The 16,183-nt window shown below is 40.5% G+C and overlaps 2 protein-coding genes across 3 annotated transcripts in view; one reads left to right on the forward strand and one right to left on the reverse strand.

Annotated features, from left to right (window-relative positions):
* Nucleotides 1-2,364, reverse strand: part of camta1a (calmodulin binding transcription activator 1a) — a 289,743-nt gene extending 287,379 nt beyond the window's left edge. The window contains exon 1 of the mRNA XM_080294705.1: nt 2,262-2,364. Within this exon, the coding sequence (XP_080150831.1) occupies nt 2,262-2,334 (73 nt within the window). The 5' untranslated portion in view covers nt 2,335-2,364. The remainder of the gene's footprint in view (nt 1-2,261) is intronic.
* A 5,483-nt stretch (nt 2,365-7,847) lies between these two features.
* On the forward strand, nt 7,848-16,091 carry dnajc11a (DnaJ (Hsp40) homolog, subfamily C, member 11a). 2 transcript variants are annotated; one of them, XM_080295287.1, is made up of 16 exons: nt 7,848-8,006; nt 8,749-8,878; nt 9,008-9,081; nt 10,494-10,595; nt 10,710-10,838; nt 10,975-11,097; nt 11,243-11,316; nt 11,416-11,605; nt 11,694-11,779; nt 11,980-12,096; nt 12,473-12,628; nt 12,755-12,824; nt 13,029-13,086; nt 14,094-14,236; nt 14,432-14,561; nt 15,645-16,091. In XM_080295287.1, the coding sequence occupies exons 1-16, from the start codon at nt 7,935-7,937 to the stop codon at nt 15,668-15,670; spliced, it is 1,680 nt and encodes a 559-aa protein (XP_080151413.1). In that variant the 5' UTR covers nt 7,848-7,934; the 3' UTR covers nt 15,671-16,091. The 2 variants fall into 2 exon arrangements, with proteins under 2 accessions (XP_080151413.1, XP_080151411.1); XM_080295285.1 differs by lacking the exon at nt 15,645-16,091 and adding an exon at nt 15,252-15,638.
* The last annotated feature ends 92 nt before the right edge of the window (nt 16,092-16,183 follow it).

Raw genomic sequence — 16,183 nt, forward strand, 5'->3', positions numbered from 1 at the left:
TGAGCTTTAAAACAACACAGGACAATTTAAGTAGTGTCAAATTTCCCTGGCAATAACGACAATAATGCCTATCGTCCAGGGGCTGGTCTCCCCACAGCCTGATGGCTCTTGATGGGAACACAGAGAGGAGTATGTAGACGCAGACTTAAAATAGCTATGTTTTAGTGTAGGACGGGGAAACCAATTATCTTTATCATTTGGCCCATAGCCTGTTCGATAACACTCTTACATCTAGTGAAATTACAAACTGCCCACGAGCAAAAAAAGTGAACTGGTGAACTTCGCTATAGCACAGCTATGGTACTATAAACCTAAAGCAAAGAGAACATTATACGGAGTCTAGTGAAAGAATCAAGGATGGTTGTTTGACCGGGAATGCACACAACAGCTGTTGTAAAAAATGCTAAAGGTTTTTTTTCCCCGCTGGGAAAGGGAGAAAGCATCTGCATGCCAGCGAGAGATCTGAATAGGACTGAATCTCACTGGGAACATTTTCTTATGCCGTTGTGCTACAAGATGCAACATGTGCAGTATTGCAGCTTTCACTATTTACATTTACACTGTTTACATTACCTCAATGGCCATATGCTGGACACACTTTGTCTCTGTGTAGTTAATAGTATACTATAATGTAGCATAATAAGCAAAGACTGTCAAAAAGTCAAACAGCTCAAAAAAAAGCCTGCGCCTATTACTGAAAGTTCAACAAACATGTACACATGGTTAACTGCCTGCAACAAACTGAAAATGACTCTTTATGTGTTCTCAGCCCTCACCACGCTCACCCATCCATAAAAATCCCATCTCAAGGAGAGCAGAGGTGAGGTCTCTCTCTCACTCTCACTCCCTCTCTCTTGCTCTTGTTCTCCTTCTGTTTTTTCCCTCTAGCTTACACATGCACACAAACAAAACCCTTCTTTCTGTATCATAACTACTCCCACAATTACTCAGACGATTACTCAGATCAATGGTTTACCTGCTTGTTTGAGCTCTTGTATTCTGCTACAGAGTGTCCTGGTAGGCAGAAAACCCTCCAGGCTGAACACATTAAACGGGGTGTCTGACATGGGAACAGGATACTGTAATACCATGCAATAACATGAGGGAAAACAGCAACACTGGCAAAACGTATTGTCAGTCACAGTTGTCACACATGAAAGGGTAACGCAAAAGTCTATCAAAAATGTTCCCGTTACAGTCTGCATCACTGTTTCATAGATCTGCACTGGCACTCCCTTGGCATTAAATCTTTCAAAACATTCTCTGTTAAAAATACCAAAAAGATCTGGTGCAGCAAAGCTCTTCCAGTGACACATATCGAGTGAAGAGTCTAACAAGGGGTTGGGGGTGATTTCAGACTTACTATTTAGAAATGACAATACATGAGCACACTTAATTACCCAGTCTCTAGCCTAGATCAACAGAGTCTCCCAGCAGTGAAGAGACTGGTGTATTCATTAACAATGAAGGCACTCCTTTTTGCAGAGGAACAATCTGCTTTAGAGGGGACCGTTTTTTTCAATGGAAAAAGACAGAGGCTAAAATTCAGGCAATGTTCTCTAAAGAGGAATGAAGGGAAAATCACCACAAATAAAGTCAACACTTTGGCCTATATTTCTGATTGACTTGTTTTGGTCATGACAGAAAATAGCGCTTGTGCACAGACTTGTAAGCGCACTGAACCAATCCCTACAGAAGCTGGCTTTTACAAGTCATAAAAACCTCCTCTATGATGTCTGATCTAGAGTTCTGATCGAGTGCAAATGAAATGAGAGGGAGACAGAGACGAATATTAACCCATAAAGGAAAAATATATAGGATGCTATTTCTTTTATATTTGGTCATACACTATTTATTTTTCCAGCATTTTTACAACATACCGTTAACCTGACTTGATACCCCTCCATCAAATACAGGTTTAAGAAAAGCAAAGAAAAAGCAAGTCCTGGGTCATAATTGATGGATCAAAGCGTAAGCTTTCTCTCTGAGGGTCTGCTCAGGTCCTGATCCCCTGGCCTCAACCTGAAATCACTCTTAGTTAACGACAACACTTCAACTATTGACAGCGTGATCCTGTAAAGCAGACACTTCAATCAACAGAACAGCCGGAGGTGGTGTTGTGTTGGAGAAGAATAAAAGAGGGAGGGGGCATGGGGACGGATGAAATCAAGAAGTAAATAAATGAATTGATGGATGAATAATAGATTGGCCAGCTAGTGGCCTCTTGCAGCAGCAATGCAGTATTAATAACTGACTCTTACTGTTCGTCTCTGTGTCATCACTGATATTCTTAGGTGGACCATGGCCAGCATAACACACTGCTGATCTGTACATTCGATCCGGATTACGAACTTTCTTCAGTCCTTCAGGAGGCAAAGAGAAAAGTAGAGAAAATCGAGGAAAAGAAGCATTCTCCCAGCCTGTGATACCTAAGCAAACTCCCCCATGCAAGCAACATCAACAGAAACTACACACAGTTTTTTGAAATGCATTTAAAACACACAAGAGCTGTTGGGAAAAATGTGATGGGAATAATAATAACACCAACAATAATCAGGGTAATAATACATATTGAATTTGTCTATTGGTTGTTTAAAACAGTGAAGCTTTCCATCAACTCAATCTTTTTCTCTCTACAAGGAAAATGCCCCTTGATATAGGTTAGTATAGCTCTGGCCTGTTTTGATATGGGTCAGTAACACTTCTTATTGTGTCATTGGTGAGCTGGAAGAATCAATACAATCAACCAGTGGAGACCCTGCAAAGCTGTCGGTAAAGGTCTATTACATGCAGACGTCTCAGCAACCACAGACTGGACGTGGGTCCCACCCATCCATACTTCACTGATTCAATTAAAAGCCTGGGAAAAAATGTAGCTATATCCTGATTCCACACAAAACTGGCAGAGCAAGTCGTCTGGCATCACGAGGAGGTTAAATTCATCCTTCTTTACAAAACAGCAGAGAAATATTTATGCCATTGCTGCACAAGCACTTTTGTAAGTTAATGGCTGACTGCGTGTTTACTTGATGTTTTCCTGCTGCTTCACCCTGAACTTTGAGTGAAATGATAAGATCGTGAAACTTTTCAAACTGTGCCTGCGTTAAAAAAATGAGAAAAAGCCCTTCCTACACGGGCAGAAACCGCAGGCCTTATTTACTACATTTCAAAAAGCAACCTTTATTGACTGTTTGGATTAGTCTTGGGTTTATGCAGGTTAACACACCTGTATGAACTTTAAGTGTGAGTAAACACTCCCTTCATCATTGGATTTGCAATTACCTGATTTTATATTAATCAAAGTGTGCTACATGATTCTGGTAGGCTGGGAAAAATACCATAAGATTTCAATTCAGAGGTTAATATCATGATTGCATTTTCACATGGTGTTTTCTTTTCTTTACAAACCTCCTTGTTTTATTTCTCACATTTGGCTGTAGTACTGAAATATCTATATGGAATTTCTGCTCTAGCGGATTCATAAGACCACTGGCTGTAGTTTTATCCAGACCAGTGTCAGTGTGAGACATATCAAGCATGTCCTTTCAGTGCCCTCCAGGCTTTGTACTTAAAGTAACGGACACACAGAGCTTTTTATGAGTGTGAAGGGGGGAAAAAAATAACCCCAAGGGGATAGACGATCAGTTAGGCTGGAGAGAAATACCCCAGGATGTAAACATTACACCACGACGTGAGGCTGGGTCATGGCCCCTGGGTTTAACACAAGATGTAACCCTCAGTTGTTATGGGCCATCATAAGACCTGCCAAACAGCTAAGAGCGATCGGCGCTGCCCGCATACCACAAGGACAAAAGGTTAAGGAAACACTGTTGAGCTCTCTTAGTGGCAGCCAGACATTCAGGAACACGTCATGTAAAAACTGTAAAAGCTGTGTTCGTTTAAACGTTTTACATTCCTGCTGAAAAGCCAAAAAGACTTGGTTCAAGTGGAATGATTCACGACAGCTTTATGTAAAAGCTTTAACGGCCAGGTATGCATGAGAGTATATAGCGTTTACATGAAGGTATGAAGCACTCTCTGTCTCTTTATGCCCCCCTTCCTCCTCCTTTTTCCACTGACCGGCCTCATAGGAACTCTGAAAATAACTTGACCGGCTCAGCAATGGGACTTTCAAGTCAAGGTTTGCAGTGAGAGCTCCTCGTGTTGGGGGAGACATCGCGATTATCAGCTACAGTCTATTTGCTAAGTTCAGCTATGTAGATGAATTCATTAGGACTATACACCATAGTGAAGTCATTACTATCACAAAACCAGATGTCTTCATTTTTTTTGTCATAGCCGCAGACTGAGCCCTCATGTAAGTGCGCTTCTGTAGCTCAATACCACCCCCTGGTGGGACTCGCTTTAGTGGTTGGCACACTGACATCCAAACAACTAAAATCCCAGCGTTTTATCATCTCTCCTCACATGGACCGAGACAATTTGAAACATTACAATAATTCTACATCAAAAAGAATTTGTGTTTGAGGTTACTGACACCAAAGACTGACAGATGCCTGTTTAATTTTAAACCCTGCAAAAAAAACATAAAGAACAGCTCAGAAACAGCTGGACCATTTTTTTTAAATTAAAAAATGTTGTCTTTCTCAATTCAAGCAGCCAGTTTAAAAAAGAAAAGAAAAAGAAAAACCTAGAAAGACTCTTTTCTGCACCCTAAAGCTCTATATAAATCAGCAAATATATATAAAAAACAAGAACATATGATTTGAATTATCTACCACTGTATTCTGTTCAATAAAAAAGTTAGATAATTATCAATAAATCAATTAAAGTAACAATAGCAAAAACGTATGAATACACACAAACTATAACATGTAAATAATCAGGCGTTTAATTCTAAGATCATTGTTGAAAATATATATTTTAACATATACACATTTCATCTGTATCAAAAACACTGAGATTGTAAATAAGTAACTGGCTCCAGCCAGCTTCAAATACCATTATCAGTGAATAGGCGCCAGGAAAACCGGTCCGTTTAAAAATCATGGATCACATCTTTATTTTCATGCAGGCGTTGTTTAATTACTCACCCAAAAAATCCATGGGCCTGTCTGAATGAGATCAAATCTCTTATGCATATGGGTTGCAATAAAATATTCCACTAAGAAGGAAAATAATTAAGTCTAGTGCATTTCATTTCAAGTTAGCAAGCCGTATGAAGTCAGCTGAGGAGGGGAGGGAAGTCTTCGTTTTGTCCTATCTGTAAAGTAGTGTAATGGGCAGGCAGGCTGCTGGAAATCCTACTCTCCATCCTCCCTGCTTCCTCCGGTGTGATGGCATTTCAAGTGCGATAGGGCATTGCGAGCGGAGTAGGCATCACAACGCTTTGATGCCCGTGTTTCGGACCAAATATAGGCCAAGTAGTATTAATTGGCATTTGGAAAACGGAGGCTAATATTCGCTCGTTTAAAAACAATACATCACTTCTGGCTCATAAACACTATCCGCTGAAAGCCGAAGAAATTTCTCGCGCTTCAAGAGGTGGGGGACTAAACGACCCTCTCCAAGAGGAGAAAGAAAGAAAGAGAGATAAAAAACAAGACTTACAGGCTACATTTTAAATCAGACATGTCTTAATAATTAGCCTATTGTAATGCCGTCAAAACAAGCTGCAAAAAGCGGCTTGAAAACAGAGCCGTATTGACATATAAACTAACACAACCAAGCCGCTTTTAAAGCTGGGTAATAAGGGAAGAAGTTGGTCGATGCCAATGACATGTTGTCATTAACTTAGCCTTGTTGTTAACAACTTGAATTGCTCGTCATTTGACAAGGAACCCGAGCACAATAAACGGTAAACACGGCACTTTTGCCACGCTATTCGTCCCAGTGGCGTGCTTTTAAATGTGGGCTACGATGGGAATAGTAGCTTGGCTAGAATGCAAGCTAATATTAGCTGGCTAGGTGATGTCTCCACGTTTTAGCAGCCTATTCGGAGGAAAATAGCGGAGCCGCTTTCTACCGAAAATTTCTCCGCTCGGCTTCACGCGTGTGTCATTTCCGCACGGAGTTGCAGCTCTTCCAAAACCCACACCGCGGTCATACTAGTAAATTAATCCCATTATATTTCTCTTACCTTCCGGCTTGTTTTCGGCAGCCATTTCCCCTTCACGCGCAACATCCTCCTCCTCCTCACGACCGTGGGTACCACGCGCGTGCACGGCGAGGACAGCACGAGGAGGGACCGGAGGAGCAAGCGGCGAGTCGGTCCGACCGAGGCGAACTTATCATTGGCTGTGAGGCGGTGACTGACAGAGAGGCTCCGGGATGAAAAACAACACATCTCACCTCACCTTGGCACCACCAGCCGTATTTTGTTAGGGTTTTTTTAAAATATAAATATTTTTATTTAATATATTTTTACAGCTCAGAGGCAATGCTGGTCTTTAAAAGACAGTATTATAAAAAGGGAAAGAAAACTTTAATGTCTGGCAGGTTGCTTTCATAATTTTCCTTCTTTATTTATTTATTTTTTTAGAAACTGATTAGACTGTGAATATTAAATGCTTCCCTTTTGAGCCACCCCACCCAAGTTGTTTTACACTGTCATTTCCGAGTGACGCAAAACCAGTTATTAGAAGAAATTAAGTGTCTAATGTTCTTCATTAATTGTTTTTTAATCAAAGTCTGCTTATCTAATCTGATACTGGAGACACGAGCTGGTTCGTACAACTAATAACTGGAGGTTCAGCCTCAGAAAAGAAAAAAGAGAGAGAATTTTCCATAATCATCCATCATGGAGCACTTTGTTTTAAGTTTCATTTTCCCGTATTTAAGACACCGAGTTTGAGTTGAAGACAAATATGCAGCCCTGTAAAGAAACAAATGATAAAGCATTTGAGACATATTGGACAGTTCTCTGCGCAGACTGTCAATCATGTGTCCGTTTACATTGGGGAGCCTGCAGACTACTTTTTCCCCTGTAGGCCTGTCTAAATGATTTCACCACAATACTGAAAACCGCATTGATTTCCAGGAGATGTGGATACCACCTCTTGTTTCACCATGAGGGAGGCTGCCGGCGGTGGAGTCCATGTAAACAGCTGTTTCTGGTCCAGAGTTAACTTTTAACTCTACCCGCTACATGCCACGGAGGATTTTCTTGTAACTGCTATCATTATGGCGCAATCACACATACTTGACAATATACGTTAAATGGCTAGAGGCAATCTAATTACAGATCACTGTGCTTAATCGCTTCAACTGCGGCACTCCACTCAAGGACAGCCTTTAACAGGCTGCTGGCCGTCAGCGTTGAAATGCAGTGTATAGTTTGAGGTGGTGCTGAAAGAACAGCTCCTCTGCTGCCTGCTGCTGCGCCTCGTGCAGTCAACGGCTTGTTGTTATTGCGAGGAGAGTAATTAATGAAAGACCTAATGTGATTTTCTTCACCCCCTGCCTTAATTGCTTCTATAGCTGAATGTGATGCAGGCAATATCCCTTTAGAATTAAGGCATACACGTTTCCTCTAAAATGAGCAATATTCATTTTCTCTCACATAAAAAAGAACATTCGGTGTATATACATAATATTTCTCCCCTGCACGTTATTTAGCCATTATATAGTATCATTTGCAAAACTGAAATAAAATAAATCAGGTTGAATGAACACTAAAGTAACTTTAAAGTAAATTCGCGGATGGCTGCAGTGCAAAAACAACAACAACAAAACAAAAGCAAAAAAAAGCAGGGTTACTTCATAATTCTTTCCTACGCATTATTCCTCATAAGCACATCAACTGCAATTAATGAATTCAAACTTAAATATGCACAGGACCGCGTCGCAATGTGTCAGCATTTAGGAAACGGCCGCGGAGTTGTCGCTCATCCCAACACCAGGGGGCGACAGAGCGCGAAGAGGAGACTTGGAGCGACATAAGTGGCACAAAGAAGAGATGACCGGGTGTGAACATGGCGTCTCCCTTAGACGATGATGAGCTCGCCAGTGATGATTATTATTCCCTGCTAAATGTCAGAAGAGAGGTACAATATGCAGCTGGGATCTGAATGATTGCGTGTGCGGATTCAGCATCGGTTGTCCTATAAACTTTATACTGCTGTTATTAAAGCGTTGCTCCCAAACATAGATGAAACATTAGCTAGGCAGCTAACTAGTGACCCTCGACATTGGTTAACTCTTCGGTTGTTTCAGTGAGCACAGAAGGGTCGTGGGTGACAGCTTTGGCAGCGTAATATGTTGCTTGTGCAGGACAGAGAATCGGTGTGTTTATGTGGCAATCTAAGAGCTGATGTTTCCGGACTGGCAATTGTTTTATTTTCAATTTCACATGTATGTCATGTACTTTGGAGAGTGCTAAGTAGCTAATGTAACTTCGGAGCTGCAGCATGCAACACGCAGTGCTGATTATAGTATAGATGGACTTTTTAAGTCTGCAGGAATCGGACGTTTTTGGTCGTGATTATTTACTTGTAGCAGCAAAAAGCATCGTGTTTATCTGAAAATTCGTTATGCAAAAGAAAACCATTTGCTGGCAGGCTAAAGTGTATAAGTATACTGAACTATAAATGTTATTATAATTTCCACATTCTTAAGCAAGGAAGGTAAAAACTGATTCCAAATCGGTTATAAAAATATCACTCCGAGTGATTTTAAAACATAAAATATGCTGGGGTAATGGTAGGCTAGATTACATTTTTAAAAACAATTTTTAATCCGCGTTATGTTATGTTGTAACTATGCTGTGCTCTCTTTTTTTCCCTTCAGGCTACGCAGGAGGAGCTGAAGGCGGCATACAGACGATTATGCATGCTCTATCACCCAGACAAACACCGGGATCCTGAACTAAAGAGACAAGCAGAGCACCTTTTTAACCTTGTACACGAAGCTTATGAAGGTAAGAAGAGTATTGATCCCATTTCCTTTTGATTCCTTTCTCAACCCTGTGTTGAACTGCTGATGCTCTTGAGTATGTTTTGACGTAGAGAAAGCATACTGATGGTTTATATTTTGAATCTCTTTCTAGTGCTCAGTGACCCTCAGGCACGTGCCATCTATGATATCTATGGCAAGCGAGGACTTGATGTTGAAGGATGGGAGGTGAGTCTCTCAGTGACTTGTGACTTGTTTAGAAGTCTTCAGTGCCTATGACATATCCTATGTTGAGTGGCTGAGGTCGCTGCCAGCATTTATTGTTCTGTGTGATCCATTGATTGATTGAGTGCCTTGTGGTCATATTTTACATCCAGTGCCAGCAACGATAGACTTTTTTCTCCCTTGGGTCCACAATGTCTGGTGTCTTCAAACATATTTATCCCTCAAGTTTTGTACAATCAGTTAAAATAGTTTCTGCAGTCTCATTCCAGGAAATTGCTGACATTTGAGATTCCTAATAATCTGATACTGTGATTATTATTCCTTATATTGAGGCAATGATTGTTATCCTCTCACTTATAAATAAATAAATTGCAGTGAAAAAGTAGCTAGAAATGAATAGAAAGAATCAATGATAATCACTAGTTATGGGCTGTGTTGACGTGGCATGTAATTACGGGGAGGGAGGTGCATGTCAGGTTATGATGGTCGTTACATCGTAGGGTTTCAGAGGGGTTTGCGGTTACAATGTACCTACACGGTTGATTTCCCACTGAAGCATACATCACATCCATAATTAGAAAGAATGGTCGTTGTGTTGAACTATTGTTTGCTATTAAGTAATATACACTGACACACCTATAACTTCCTTTTCACGTGCGAAAAACTTCAATACCAGCTCTGTAGCGTTCTGAATTTCGACAATACCGATTACAAGAGTCAACTTATTCATTCTTAAAATACTGTATATTGAATTCATGATAAATGTGACATGCATTGCTAGTCAAAACCAAGCGTAGAGTAAATTTTGTAATTAAATTTTCAGAACTCTGTGGTGTTGTGGTTTGTCTGTGTCTTTCATAGAAAAGATGCATGGTCCAAAACACAAACTCAGTCTTCAGGGGTTCACAAGCTAGTGTAATTCCAGTGCCAGTCTTATCTGTTCCAAATCAAATATGTGGATCCGTCTGCAGTGGTAACCCCATGGGAAATAAGGGAGCAGTCAAAAGTACCTTGTAACTTCTGACCATATTCATTGCAAGTTGGCAAAACAATATTCAGAAATTCAAAAAGAAAAAGCCTCCTGTCTTTGTTAGTGTTCAAATATCTCTTAGCTGGATATCGACATCTTGAGAAAGCTGATGGAAACATCAAGAGGCACGCATTAAAAAATAACATCCTTAAAAAATGTAGCGTTGGTGCCTTTGTGTGAAACTGTTCTACCTTTGCCTTCATCTAATAATGCTGGACTGTACAAAGTATGATGCAGAAAGAACAAATATTTACAGAGGAAGAATATATGGGAGAGTGATTTATATATTTATTTTTATTTATTTATGTTTCCAAGTGTAAACCTGTATCTGCAACCAGTCACTTCTGCTCGGTTTACATTCAAATAACATATCTTCTGCCTGCAGGTGGTGGAAAGGAAAAGAACCCCTGCAGAGATTCGAGAAGAGTATGAGCGTCTTCAGAAAGAGCGAGAGGAGAGAAGACTTCAGCAAAGGACCAACCCAAAGGTATGTTTGAGGGAAGATAAGAAACCTCGCATTGAAGTGAATAAAACCCAGGAATGGTGTGCATTTTTTATGAATTTTCAATAAACACTGTATCGATTCGTGATAATTTCACAGGGAACGATTAGTGTGGGTATTGACGCCACAGATCTTTTTGACCGGTATGAAGAGGACTATGAAGATATGGTTGGAGGTGGAGTCCCACATGTGGAAATCAACAAAATGCACATATCACAATCTATAGAGGTAACTGGTTGCCCCAGGATTCTTGCTCTTCTATATATTGGATTAAGAGATGCCAATGAGTCTGTGATGGCTTTTGGGAAAGATGTTTGACTTGATGCTAATAACAGGACTCACAGTTTTATGTATTCTACTGCAGGCTCCTCTCACTACAAAAGACACAGCCATTCTGTCTGGGTCCTTGTCAACCCACAATGGAAACGGAGGCGGCTCTATTAACCTGGCTTTGAGAAGAGTCACATCAGCTAAGGGGTGGGGAGAGGTATGCTGTGTTTTCAGTGGGCATTGCACACTCCCTAGTACTGTAAATTGCTGGGATTTGTCACAAAACAGGCGTGTGTGGGTTTTTAATAACACGCTATGACATTTTAAGATGTGAGACATTTTTGCTGTCTGTGTTTAAACAGGTAGAGTTGGGAGCCGGAGACACTCACGGACCTTTCCTCGGAATGAAGATATTCCGCAACTTGACGCCTCGATTGTATGCTTAGAAGTGCTAGAGAAAAACAAGTCAATCCTCGATATTTTTGCAACAACGTGAACAATTTCACCGATTTCTTTATTTTGCGTGTTTTCTCAGCTTTGTGACTGCTCAGTGCGGGCTCCAGTTTTCATCTCGAGGCATGCGTCCAGGGTTCACCACGGTGCTGGCCCGTCACCTAGACAAGAACACTATGGGGTACCTGCAGTGGCGCTGGGGGATCCAGTCTTCTATGAACACCAGCATAGTGAGGGACACTAAGAGCAGCCATTTCACCTTCGCAATGCAGGTCAGGAGCCAGGAGTGATATTTAACTGAAAATCACAGCCGGTTATCACAGTATCACCAAGATTAACGCTCACATTTTATCTCTGCAGCTTGGCATTCCTCACACTTTTATGATGATGAGCTACCAGTACAAGTTTCAGGATGAAGACCAGACGAAGATTAAGGGCTCAGTAAAGTATGTTGTTAACGAGCAATATGTGTTCATAATGGAACCCCTGTTGTAGGTCATATTAACGTTGCTTTTCTGGTGTAAAACTCTAGAGTGATTAATGTTTCTATTAAATGAAGTTTGGGTGGGATAATTGTTGTGCAGGGAACTGGCCTGTTAAAGTAAATGATGGGTAGAGTGGTTGTAACTTTGCGCTTTTGGTGCAGATCAGGGTTTTTTGGGACTGTGGTAGAATACGGTGCCGAGAGGAAGATCAGTCGACACAGTGTCCTGGGGGCCACAGTCAGCGTGGGAGTGCCCCAAGGTGTCTCCCTCAAGATTAAGTAAGTGTAACTCGTTGTTCCAATTTCCCATTCATTGGAGTTTCCCAAGTTTCCCTCAATTTCTTGTTGCCATTTCTCCTTTTTTTCACAAATTGGGAGTGTGTATCTGCACATGTTAACACAGGATTCAATACAATATGATGTTAGGTGTTCCTGGGGTATGATTTAAAAGCAAGTGTATGTACAGCTTACATTTTATTTTTAGACACAGACAGACTTAAGGAGAGCATATCACATAAATTAATCATCTGAGAAACAGCGCACAGCTCACTCTCCCACTTGACCTGGAGTTCTGCAGTGTTTTCACTTTGCTGTGTTTTCAACCTCAGGCATATGACTATAGATAGAAATATTAAAACCAACTCTGTATCCACAGACTTAACAGAGCCAGCCAGACGTATTTCTTCCCTATTCACCTGACTGACCAACTCCTGCCTAGTGCTGTATTTTACGCCACAGTGGGACCACTGGTATTCTACCTCGCCATGCAGCAGCTTATTATTCGGCCATATGTGCGGGCCCAGAAGGAACAGTAAGAAACTTTCTTTACCTTAGTTGTTTCACGCAAGCGGTGTTATTGGAAGTAGCGCCACATGTATTATTATGGGCAGATTTTATGAGCTCATTTTATTTCTCCATTTATCTTTGAACTCAACAGAGATTTGGAGAAGCAAAGGGAGAGCTCGGCCTCTGATATAGCCAAAAAGAAACAGGAGGCAGAAGCTGCTGTGAGTATTTTACAAGCTGCGGTGCCAATCCTGCGTTGTTGTCAACGTTAGATAAGGGATGCAGGTGTTGTGTCTGTCAAGCAGTATTATTCTTGCCAGTAGAGAGAGATGGGATTAGATAAAATGCAGAGCATTAGTCAAATTCATTAGTTTAATCCACACAATGTAAAACCTCATTATTTGTGTCTCTTTTCATATCTAAAGGTCTTGCTCATGCAGGAGTCAGTGCGCAGGATTATTGAAGCTGAGGAGGCTCGGATGGGTAAGATTAGTAATATTTGAAGAAAGCGGTATCCTGAAAATAATGTTATTTTTAGCCGATTGTTAAGAAAAAATATAATTATTTTGGATTCAGAGCTGTTTTTTACATTTTGAGCGAAATCTATTGATGTCGGCTTGAGTTTTGCTCAGTACAAAGTGTAAATTCTCACATATTGCAGCGTTTGGCTACATCAAAAGAAAAAAATCCTTTTTTAGCAAAAGAAAAAAAATCTCTGTTTTCACTTGTTGATAATTCCTACCACACACTTAAAAAAACATAGAAAACACTGTAATCATCTTCTTCAGAGGTTCACTAAAACCGACTTTCCTTTGAGTATCAGGTAACTTGCATTGTTCACACCAATTTCTTTTTAAATTAAGCTAAAACAGTTAATAAAGAACTATAGTTTTTAGTGGATTTTTGTGACCCTGCTACTTTCTTTTTCGCTGGTGATAATTAGTCTTCTTTGTTAGTTTGTCTTTGATAAGCAGAGGAACAAAAAGCTTTGAGCAGACAGCACAATTTTCACCTTTGGGAGTTTGACGAGCGATAATTGCCTTATGACACCTGTCACAGTTGAGATTGTTTGATTTTTAGTATCATCGGCGGTCCTTTAGACTTCAGGCCTATAAAGTAACAGTTAATAACAGTGTGTGTGTGCGTGTAGTGACAGGCATGCAGCTGCTCTTTTCTATTTAATTGACCGCACTCATAAATGGTTACAGTGTTGTTTATGCAGCCTGTGATTAAAATGAATTATGGTGTTTTTATGTCTTTTTATTGCGCACTTGCAAAATTACTTTTACAAATGACTAAAAAAAAGTTCACTGGTCTCTTCACAGACTCTTTAGCTGCAACTGCTGGCACATAACGTTCAAACTGTGAAAATAGAGATTTGTGTTTAATAGTCAACCTTGGTTTTCTGAACTCTTAATACTAAACGGGTGTTTTATTGATGTTTTATTGCAGAAGAAAGGTTTTAATGTTGATGCTGCTTACTTAAACAGGTCTCATTATCCTCAACGCTTGGTACGGCAAGTTCGTCACAGACAACAGCAGAAAACACGAGAGGGCAAAGGTCATTGATGTGACCGTGCCACTGCAGTGTCTGGTGAAAGACTCAAAACTCATCCTCACTGAGGCTACCAAGGTAATAAGTCAAGACTTTCAAACTCAAAATGTAACACTTGAAAAGTCAGTTTTACAAGTATAGTGTTTATTCCAATAATTTTTTAAGAATTAAGTGTTTTCCTGCAGAAAAATAGAGTAGCCTCACAAGTTGACATCCACGGCTCGCTAAGTTAGTCTCTTGGCAGTGCTGCATGACTTTGTGTTCCCTTTCCAGTCAGGACTCCCTGGCTTCTACGACCCCTGTGTGGGGGAGGAGAAGAGCCTGAAGGTGCTCTATCAATTCCGCGGGGTCATGCATCAAGTCCTGTCAGGAGACACGGAGTCACTCAGGATACCAAAGCAATGTAAGTCCTTTGGACAGTATGCTTATGCACTCACTGGCCACTTTTTTAGGTACACCTCTTCAGTCATTTTTAAATGCAAATTATCTTAACAGTCAGTCACATATCAGGAATTCATCTCATTCGGACATGTAGACACGGTCACGATGACCTGCTGAGGAGAATGGGAGGGAGAAAGGTGGCATATTTATTTGTGCCAAATTGACTGAACTGAGTGTTTCCGAAACTGCTGATCCATTGGGATTTTCCCACACAGCCATCTCTGGTGTTTAAAAAAAGATAAGTGAGAGTGAGTTCTCTAGGTGAAAATGGCATGTTGACGTGAATAGTCAGGCTGATTCAAGCTGATAGGAAGGCAGTGGCAACTTAAATTGAGCACTGCTTACAAGCAAGGTATGGAGAAGAGCATCTCTGAATGCACAGCTCTTTGAAACTGAAGCAGCAGCAAAAGACCACACTGGGTGTCACTCCTATCCACTAAGAACAGGGAACTGAGGCTGCAATTCAGACCAGCCCAAAATTGGACAAAGGAAGACTGGAAAACCTTTGCCTGGTCTAAAGAGTTTTAGGATGTTTTCAAACCTATAGTTTGTTTACTCTGGTCCAAATCTGTTGCTGAGTTTATAAACTTGTAGGTATTTCCTGTAATATGTAAATGTAATGCCATCAGTATGCACCAAAATCTTTGAGCAGCGTTTCCAGACTTTATTGAATCTATGCAACAAAGAATCGAGGCAGCTCAGAAGGCAAAATAGGGTCCAGCCCAGTACTGGCAAGATGTACCAAACGAAGTGGCCGGAAGTGAGTACAGTACCAGCATTTCCACAATTTCTATAGAGTTAACATACTTGCAGATTCATACTTTTGTTTTCTGTCTTACTCGTCCTCGTTTTAGATGTTTTAGACTGCAGGGTAAATTTACATCAAATCTAAAAGTCTTTTTGATATGTTAAACATGAGATTTTTATTTGTTTGTTTATTTGTTTTTTATTTATTTGAAAATGTCTGTTAAGATATACCGTGCTAGGCTATCTGCCATCTCGGCGTGCCCGATCTGACTTTGTGGATGTTATTTCTACTTTACAGCTCACAGGATTGATGCAGACACATAGGAGCACTCTCCCGCTGACCAAAAAGACTCACCTCTTGACTGTTTAACAGAAGATGGATAAAACTCTGTTTTAGATACGACATGGATTCAAGTCTCTGTTACGCAGAAATTGTGAATTTACTTTTTTGTGTTTATATTCATTTAAATATGCAGAGAGGAATAAAATCATCACAGACTGGATTAATCTGTGTCTATGGACTGGGTCGCGGCCTGCTTAAAATTCTGATGTGACACCAAAATCAATGGCTACCATCTTAATTCCCCGGTGTCCTCGGCTCTTTGGTATCCATTTATTTTTGGTATTGGGTGTAATTTATAACAGAGTTCTCTGTACTGTATTGTACAAAAACTGCAGTGCCTGTGTGACTGAAGACATGAATGCACCTATGTTTAAATGCCATATGATTAAAATCTATCTCTCATGTTGTTGAACTATTATTGCCCCTTTATTTAAAAACACAAAAAGAACCAAAACACCTTTTTTGTCATGCTTTTGGTATGAACTGTCTTTACT

This window comes from Astatotilapia calliptera, chromosome 20 (genome assembly GCF_964374335.1).
Source record: "Astatotilapia calliptera chromosome 20, fAstCal68.1, whole genome shotgun sequence".
Classification (NCBI taxonomy): domain Eukaryota; kingdom Metazoa; phylum Chordata; class Actinopteri; order Cichliformes; family Cichlidae; genus Astatotilapia; species Astatotilapia calliptera.

Bases quoted from the DNA above. Each gene is read 5' to 3' on its own strand.
- dnajc11a (XM_080295285.1), top strand. From the start codon at position 7,935: ATGGCGTCTCCCTTAGACGATGATGAGCTCGCCAGTGATGATTATTAT. The intron at 10,596-10,709 runs GTATGTTTGAGG...ATAATTTCACAG, and splicing joins AGCAAAGGACCAACCCAAAG to GGAACGATTAGTGTGGGTAT. The intron at 11,317-11,415 runs GTATGCTTAGAA...GTGTTTTCTCAG, and splicing joins CGCAACTTGACGCCTCGATT to CTTTGTGACTGCTCAGTGCG.